The sequence below is a fragment of the Agrilus planipennis genome, unplaced genomic scaffold (genome assembly GCF_000699045.2).
Source record: "Agrilus planipennis isolate EAB-ADULT unplaced genomic scaffold, Apla_2.0 scaffold180, whole genome shotgun sequence".
NCBI classification, from domain to species: Eukaryota; Metazoa; Arthropoda; class Insecta; order Coleoptera; family Buprestidae; genus Agrilus; species Agrilus planipennis.
The window spans coordinates 236,850-245,009 of record NW_020442427.1 but is presented as its reverse complement, the minus strand read 5'-3'; the positions used below and the strand labels follow the sequence as shown (position 1 = coordinate 245,009).

At 37.1% G+C, this 8,160-nt stretch overlaps 3 protein-coding genes across 5 annotated transcripts; 1 reads left to right on the top strand and 2 right to left on the bottom strand.

Annotated features, from left to right (window-relative positions):
- Positions 1–305: 305 nt before the first annotated feature.
- On the top strand, positions 306–1,693 carry LOC108740558 (radial spoke head 14 homolog). The gene has a single exon (XM_018474915.1). It carries the CDS (start codon positions 386–388, stop codon positions 1,610–1,612), a length of 1,227 nt encoding a protein of 408 aa, XP_018330417.1. The 5' UTR covers positions 306–385; the 3' UTR covers positions 1,613–1,693.
- On the bottom strand, positions 1,694–4,705 carry LOC108740556 (dentin sialophosphoprotein-like). 3 transcript variants are annotated; one of them, XM_018474913.1, is made up of 5 exons: positions 4,429–4,705; positions 4,253–4,309; positions 2,941–4,164; positions 2,355–2,764; positions 1,694–2,297 (listed from the first exon to the last, which is right to left on the bottom strand). In XM_018474913.1, the coding sequence occupies exons 2-5, from the start codon at positions 4,305–4,307 to the stop codon at positions 1,884–1,886; spliced, it is 2,103 nt and encodes a 700-aa protein (XP_018330415.1). In that variant the 5' UTR covers positions 4,308–4,309; positions 4,429–4,705; the 3' UTR covers positions 1,694–1,883. The 3 variants fall into 3 exon arrangements, with proteins under 3 accessions (XP_018330415.1, XP_018330414.1, XP_018330416.1); XM_018474912.1 differs by having other exon boundaries at positions 1,694–2,764; XM_018474914.1 differs by having other exon boundaries at positions 1,694–2,674.
- A 1,286-nt stretch (positions 4,706–5,991) lies between these two features.
- LOC108740551 lies at positions 5,992–7,171 on the bottom strand. The gene is made up of 3 exons (XM_018474909.1): positions 7,080–7,171; positions 6,915–6,986; positions 5,992–6,708 (listed from the first exon to the last, which is right to left on the bottom strand). Exons 1-3 carry the CDS (start codon positions 7,084–7,086, stop codon positions 6,053–6,055), a joined length of 735 nt encoding a protein of 244 aa, XP_018330411.1. The 5' UTR covers positions 7,087–7,171; the 3' UTR covers positions 5,992–6,052.
- Positions 7,172–8,160: the final 989 nt, after the last annotated feature.

Below are 8,160 nucleotides of genomic sequence, written 5' to 3'. Positions count from 1 at the left end.
CGACAGAATACAGACCACTTCGAATTATTTTATTCGATTATGGTAACGTGCCTATCACGTTGAGGTTAGCTACGCCGGGATTCGTTTCAGCAAGTAGATATCCACACAAGTGAACCTTGTTTGAGCATACGTAATCCTAAAATGTAGCATCGTACTACAGATGGCGTTTACCGCGCCATTTGTGGTATTTTCTAAAATTATGAGAGTGTACCATTGAAAAATTAAAGAACGAAAGTTTCACTGAGTTTGTTGTAGAAACTGAAGCGATCACTTTGGATACAGTTCTAATACATAGAATTAACCAATCTGTCAACCTTTTGACTTTTGTCTTATACAGATCTTATTCGCAGTCAACCATTTTTATTGTTTTCATCTTTAAATAACCATGTATTCACCTCATAAACACTCATATATTCAAGCTCGTTCCTGTGGGATAAACCCAAGAGTCATAAACCGAACTGTCGCGAAAGCGAGAGATAATATTGTGATTGACGGTATTGATTTTGAACCACCGTATTTACGTTTATCGTCTCATTTGCCGTACACTCCAATTGGAAATGTCGATATAACTAGACGACCATGTGCTTTCGACCGATGGGCTTTACCAAAACTTCGCAGAGAACTTCATAGCAAAGACGAAGACTTACAGATTTGTGCTATAACAACCATATGTGATTTATGTCACGACCCTGAAAAAGCTTTCGATGCAATTAGGCTTCGTATACCTAATCGTTTGGCAGATCTTCTACTAAACAGCAACGAGGTCATAAGAGAACGATCACTTTATGCATTGATTGTAATTGCTAACCAAGCTGACGGAAAAACAGCAATTACTCAAAACAAAGTCATTCTTCAGAATTTAGCGGAACTGATCGCCTCAGAAGCTAACGATTTAGTTCGTCTGAAAGCTAACGAAGTAGTCTATGTGGTGTCAGAATTTTGGGTAACAGGTTGCGATTTGGTGGAGAACAAGTTTCTAACTTACTTAACTGATGGGATCGAACTTGAGACGGACGAAATAATCGTGATGCGCCTGAAAGCCCTGTACCATTTGATGACAACAACCAGTTCCATAAGTGAAGTGATGGAGCTGGACGGATTCGGCACGTGTTTGGATTTGCTCGAAAGAGACAACGTAGCCGTCCAGGCACACGCTCTCAAATGTCTTCAAATTTTGACTTCCAGTCCAGTTGGTCAGGAACTATTCCTAGAAAATAAAATTCTTTACAAGCTAAATAAACTGTTGAACCACAAAAACCCAGACGTTTATACTTATGCTACATCATTGCTGATGTTTGGCACTGTCCATACAAAAGTCAAAATCAAATGCAAGAAGTTTGTCAATATACCTAAACGTCTGTTGGAGCTTTGTAATGACAGATTTACTCCTTACGTTCAGTTCTTTGCCATCAAAGCTCTGACCAATATTTCCGAGTTCCCTCCTATTAGGATGAAAGTGCGCGAAAAGATGGATGTTGTTAACAATATTATCGTGGATGGCGATGCTGATTTGAAACGTCATAAGGAGATTCTTTTAAAGGTTCTGGAAAAAGAACCAGGTGTTTTTGACGAGGAAGATATTATGCCTGGATATTATCAACAAAATGTGTAAACTGTGCAATCTGTCACTCAATAAAGCAACTACTAAGAAATTTAATAACTTAATTAATTACTTACATCATTTTTAAAGTACCGTTTTAACAAGTTGATGTGATATATCAAAATTCGTTAATTTCTCCAATAATTTATTTTAATATAAGCATTTTACAAAAGCGAAAAATAAACATCTCCATATTTTTTTAAATAAACATTCAAACTAACAAAACTATACACCTATTAAATAATATAAAAATAAAGTTTATACAATGACTTGTATTATTTATTTAACTTGTTTTTTCGCTGCTCTGTTTTAAATGTTTGTGGGGAAGGAAAGGAATACTTTGAAGGGCATTTGAAAGCTGTTGAATGCTGTTATTCCAGTCTTTTGAAACAGGTAAGAGAATATGGCGCCACCCATCTATAAAGGACGACGACGCATCTGCGTTGAAGAAAAAGTCGCCGTCGTATTCACCTGAACCAAATGATCCATCTGAACTACCATCAGAATTGCCTGAATCACTCCAGCCGGAATTTAGAAATGGTATTCCTTTCTCTATTTTCGATAACAGCGCAAAAGAACGCTTTTTATTACCTTTGGAAGCACCAGAAGTGGTGTTTTCTTCTGAAGTTGAACCAGAGTCTTTACTTTCTGAACTGAAGCTATCTTGATAATCATCTTGCATCGAGCTTTTGTTCTCCTGCGAAGAAGAATTGTCATCAGAATTGTCACTATCACTACTTTCATCTTCGCTCACATTGTGCGGATCGCCAGCCTCCAATGAAGTACTTTGTACATTGTCTCCATTTTCAATGCCACCGATTCCACCGCCTTCGTGTTGACTATATTCATTGCTGGTATGATGATTAGGATGTTGAGTACCAGGCACATTCCAATTCGGATTGTTAGGTAAATTCCAAGCTCCGTCTCCGTTTGTATTCCAACCAAACTCAGGTGCCGAGGGAGTACTTTGATGGTTACTGTAGACGTTCTGAGATGAGCAACCGACGTTTTCTGGTTCGTCGCAAATACCGACGACGGGATTAAATTGTAGAGGTGCTGGGCAGTCGTAGACCTCTGGAACACCGTTGAAACATTTGTAAAATTTGTAGCAGTTACCAGGGTACACCATATTAATAGCTTCTTCTTGGGATGATGGGGGACATTCTAGAAAAGGTTGATAAATGGAAGGAATCTATTTCAAATCTATATTCGTATGCAAAGGAATTAAGATTAATACAAATCAAATTTTAATGCAAATTTTTAGAACTTTAGAGAATTTAACGAGGTTTAATGTATAACATGCCTACTGGAAATATTTAAGTAGCTACTCAATTAGTTACCGAAGGAAGTTTGACTTTCTTGCTGATTTTCTTCAGAACTGCCGAACATTCCTGTTTCATCTGGATCAGCTGTTGGCTGTAAACCATTTGGAAAGTGAAGGGATCCTAGGCCATGACTCAAAGAATGCTCTATGGAATCTAAATTTGAGTGTGACTCGGGACTTCCATTTATATTTGCGTCAGTGTCACCTGGGTACTCGACTGATTCGGAACTTTGACCTGGAGAGTATCCACCGTCTGGTACCGAATCATCACTTGGATTAGGACTTTCAATAGACTCTGAATCATCACCCGATTCGGGAAAGTGAAATGATGAAAGGGTGTGCGATAGTTTTGATTCAAGTGATTCTAAACTTCTTTCTGAATTATGGGGAAATTCATGCTTTCCAATTTCTTCTATTGACTCCCTTGATGACGGTGGAGGAAAATCTGGGATTCCGTTGGAGTACCCACTAGATCCAATTTCGCTGTCCAATGGATGCGGTCTTCCCATGGGAAACTCAAACGTACCTAAACCATGAGACAAACCTGATTCTAAAGAGTCTAAATCTTCCGATAAAGTTTGTGACTGCGGATTTGACGGATTATCGTATATATCGTCGGAGGTGTCCGTGTCTTCATGAGAGTATGGCATGTATCCGGTATATGGAAGGTTGCTGGAGATATTCATGTTTTCGTCTGTGGACGTATCAGGCTGTGATGGCTTTGGAATATCGAAAGAATCCATCGCATGGGATATACCATCCTCCAAAGCGTTCACGTTTTGTGTAAGGTTTGTTTGCATGGTGGGTTCTGACATGCTAAAATTCTTGGGCGCTTCGATAGTGTCTACTACGGAGGAGTAGCTACTATCAGAAGAGGATGAAAACGATGGCATGCCATCTGTTAATTGTGAAGATGGAGTTGAAGTTGCTTGACTGTCTGGAAGAACGTGAGATATCCCAGACTCTAAAGATTGTGCATGTTGTGATACATCTGAATTGTTGGGTATGACCACACTTTGGGATGGTTGTGGAGCAACTGTGGGCGCTTTCACATCGGAACCATTTGGAAGTCTTACGCATCCGGATTTTTCCGGAGTATCGCAAACTTTTAACTGAGCATTAAATAGTTTCGGAAAGGGACACTGAAGTTCATGTCGAACTCCCTGGAACTCCCTGTAAAATTTTGAACAATCCTCCAAATGTGGTAGATAGCGGGAAGTATCTTCAGCAGCAAAACATCCTGAAAAAATAATTAACGTAAGTGATTTTTCAATAATTTGCTTTATTTTAACACTGCATTATAAAAGCAAACGGGCAATTACACTTACCATTTGTTCTAAGGATGATAGCACCAATGTAGAAAAGTGAAAGTGTACCAAACATACCTAAAATGAAGATAATAAACGTTGAAAAGGATCTCTGGATTTTTAGAAAAATTTTGTACAATACTGAGGTACGAAAGAGTGAGTCCATCACAATCCATAAAATTTAAAAGTGCTCATACCTCCTGTAGCCGAAGAGAGTGCTTTTCTTCTTCGTCCTAAGCTTCACTGGTCAAACTTTATACGAATAACTCTCAAAACCATTCACTTTGATAGGTCTTGCAGTTCCTTCTCTTAAAATTTACCATAACCAATATTAAGAGTAACAACCGAATTTAAATAACAGTTGATACCCGTTCTCTGACCACATTCTAACTGACAACGACTTTTGGAACTTAACCGAAGTCCAGCGCATCCAGCATGGTCTTCATCACGTTAAAGTTTCGTCCTCGACTTTTTTCTTGACCTACATTTTTATGAAAAACATTGCACGTTCGAATCGACATAATAGGGCGGCACAAGTTCTATTGTCAAACATTGGTGTTAAGTACTACGGCGCTTGAAGTGGTTGCACTTGACGAATGAATATGTCAGCATTTTCGTGGAGTTTGACCATTGTATTGATTTGACCTTTCTATTAAGTAGATATAGATAAGATAATGAACAAATACTCTTTCGTACACCGTTATTATTCCAAGTAAATATTTTTTGTCCTATCAGGGATTGAGCGTGTGGAATATGTTTTTTAAACCACGTCCATACCTAAAAATATCACCTGGTTCCTTGAAACTGTCCTAAACTAACCAAACTCTCAAAATATTTTGATTAAAGTGTAATACCGCTCAAAAGTATAAAATTGAATTTATTGGACTTATTACGTTATTATTTATAGGTATGAAAAGATGGATGATGATATTTGTTCGTATTTTCCTTGATCACTTCGTATTTTCCAAAAGATGATGTCACTTTTTTTAATGATTTCATGTGATATAATATCTCTATCTTCGGTTCTCAAGTCGTCGCTTGTGTTACCTAAAAAAGCGCACAACGAAATTTGTGTATGATATTTTGTAAGCAATCACTTTCTGTTAAATTTTGAATAATGGATAATGAATTTTAATTAGAATTTTTCTTTGTGTGTAAAATAAATTAGGGGAGCCAGTTTCTGATGCACTTCTATAATTCAAAAATGAAAAATCAGGCATATTTTGTAGTACTGTTTGTATCATTGTGGCGATTTCAAAACCAGTGTAGCTGAGTATTCGGGTATTTGGTGATCGGTCACTAATTGTACTCTGAGTCTCAGTGCTGACCAGTTTAGGCAACTAGAGTATACTATTGGACTGATCCTAGTACTTCGATCCAGGCAGGACGAATTTCTTTATAACACAACAATTGATCATTACAATAAACCATAATTTGAAAATTATGGAAATGGTCGAGACCCAGTAGCTTTAGATTTATTCAGTATAGATCAAAATACTTATCCGCCTGTTCTCTTAAGGCACATTAATAATTTTAGGCGATCCTTCAAATTCAATTATTTGACGGGAGGCTCTAGTCTATTTTGAAATTCAGTTTACATTGATATGTGTTTGTTTTTCAAACTTTTTGTACAATTTGCAATTAAGAAAGTGATTTTATCCTACCATGTAATTTCGTGATACTTCTTTTTGGGCCTTAATTATTTTGATAATTAAAATAAATAAATAAATAAAAAGCATCAAATATAATAATTCCTTTTTTTTACATAAAATTGTTAACACAGATTATTTTAAATGAAATTCTTTTAATTTGCAAGTATGTTTATCTTGGTTGACCATAATGATGAGGTTTGTTTCCATGGTGACTGTGGTTGCTGTTGAATTTGGACTTATTTCCGTGACGGAATGGTTTATAAGTGAATGAGCGAGATCCGTAGCTGGGATAAAGATAGGACGGTCCCTGATCGTAGGGTTTATCGTACTGATAGTTTTGCCCATAGCTATCTCCATAGTCAATGGTGTGATGGTGCGGATGGTAGGGTTGGAGGTATCCAGATCCAATATGTGACGGTTTATAATAGAACGGTTTGGAAGGGTAATGAGTACCAGTGAAATAATAGGGGTTTGTTCGTAAATAGTTTTCGGTGTGATATGGAGAATCTGGATACGCAGCGTATTGAATTCCGTGATTATGTTTTCCCGGAGTGCCGGGTTTGTTAATGTTGGCAGCAGTGGAAGGGCTTGACTGTGGCTGATGGGTATGGAAGGGTGCGTCGGGATAAAATGGCGGTCTCTGTTGTGAACTCGGGACGTTCATGAACTGGTCCTGTTTGATGAAATTCTGGCACATTCCAACGGACGGATTGAACTGCATGGTGTGCGGACATTGCATCTGGATTTTTTTGTGTTGCTTGTTACATTTGTAGTACTTTGTGACATCGGTTTCATGAGGGAAAACGTTATGCTCAGAAATACATTCTGGAAAAGCAATACAAAACAGTCACTATCTATAAAAATCCGTAGAATTCATCATTAATTGCATTTCATAAACTACAAAATTTGTATTTGACTATTGTAAGATAACATAATTTTGTTTTTTGACTGATTTTATGTTTTTTTTTTCTGTGTTTGTACATGAAAACTAATCTTCAGTTTACTTCTATGACAAAAAAGGTAAGACTTACCCTGATAGGCTCTGGCAATATTCAGGAGCAACAAAACAACAAAGAATTTGAATACACTAGGGAACATGCGAACTGTAATAAAGAAAAGAAACTTACAGTTTTAAAAGACTTATCCAAGTAATGTGAGACTTGAATGACAATGTACAAGTAATTTAACATACTTACATTCCATTTCGCTTTGCTAACACTAGACTTAGCTTAATAATTTCGAAGCGACTTTATAAAATGTTTGTCTAAACCTTGAACACAGAAGTGGACATTCGAATAAAATGATAACGAGAATTGTTTTTACAGCGTTTAAACTTAACGCCGACGCAATAAAATTAACACACTTTTCAGGTTGTTCATCGGCATGGATATATGTAAATTGTTTGTTCAACTGGTGGTGTTGAGATCGTGGTTACTAGGAGCCTTCTATGTGAAGGAACAATTTGCCCAGAAAATTCAACGACACCCTTGACGACAACCTCAATATATCATAAATAATTTGATAACAAAAAGAGCAACTGTAAATTCGTAACTTCAATTAAACTTGGGTGAAGATGATTACTAGAGGCGTACCTACAACTATAGGACTATTATAATGTACAAAGGCCTAGTCTGGTTCCTCTACAGTCTAAAATCCAGACCCTAGGAATCCAGTATGACTCTTTAACTTTATCTACCCCTGTAATGTAAAATAAGCTACAGTTTATTCAAATCATCCATCACTGGAATGAAATTGTTACTTACTTAATAAAGTGCTGGATGCATATAGGGATTAAAAGGGTTTAATGATGTCTAATCTTGATTTGCAGCGTTTAATAAAAGTGATTGGGGAAGATATCAGACGGCTTATGTACATGTGTAGTGGTGTATGTAATAAGATAGCTGCTAATACTTACTTTAGATAGACGTAGGTACTATAGCAAATGTATTTATGTATGTAGTTTGGTTCACTTCAGAACAGTTCTATTCGCTTCGAGGGTCAATTTGTCCACATGAATAATGTCAAAGCGATTTGCTCGGCCACTAAAAGCACCGTCAGTGAAGCAGGACGAATCGTGATTGCTATCCTCTTGTGGCTTCAGATTTTTGTCTTTCATTCAGTAGCGACTCGTGGAATCGAAAAGAAAGCGAACCGATCTATTTGTATTAGGAGCTACGAATTTATCTTCCTTTAAAGCTGCCTACTAGGTTGCAAAAGTTGAACTTTAATGAGCTTTGGGAATCACCATCTCGACTAGCGGAAAATGTATGCGATAAT

Bases quoted from the DNA above. Each gene is read 5' to 3' on its own strand.
- LOC108740558 (XM_018474915.1), top strand. From the start codon at position 386: ATGTATTCACCTCATAAACACTCATATATTCAAGCTCGTTCCTGTGGG.
- LOC108740556 (XM_018474912.1), bottom strand. From the start codon at position 4,307: ATGTTTGGTACACTTTCACTTTTCTACATTGGTGCTATCATCCTTAGA. The intron at 4,165-4,252 runs GTAAGTGTAATT...TTATTTTTTCAG, and splicing joins TATCATCCTTAGAACAAATG to GATGTTTTGCTGCTGAAGAT. The intron at 2,765-2,940 runs GTAACTAATTGA...AACCTTTTCTAG, and splicing joins AGAAAGTCAAACTTCCTTCG to AATGTCCCCCATCATCCCAA.
- LOC108740551 (XM_018474909.1), bottom strand. The intron at 6,709-6,914 runs GTAAGTCTTACC...TTGCTTTTCCAG, and splicing joins TATTGCCAGAGCCTATCAGG to AATGTATTTCTGAGCATAAC.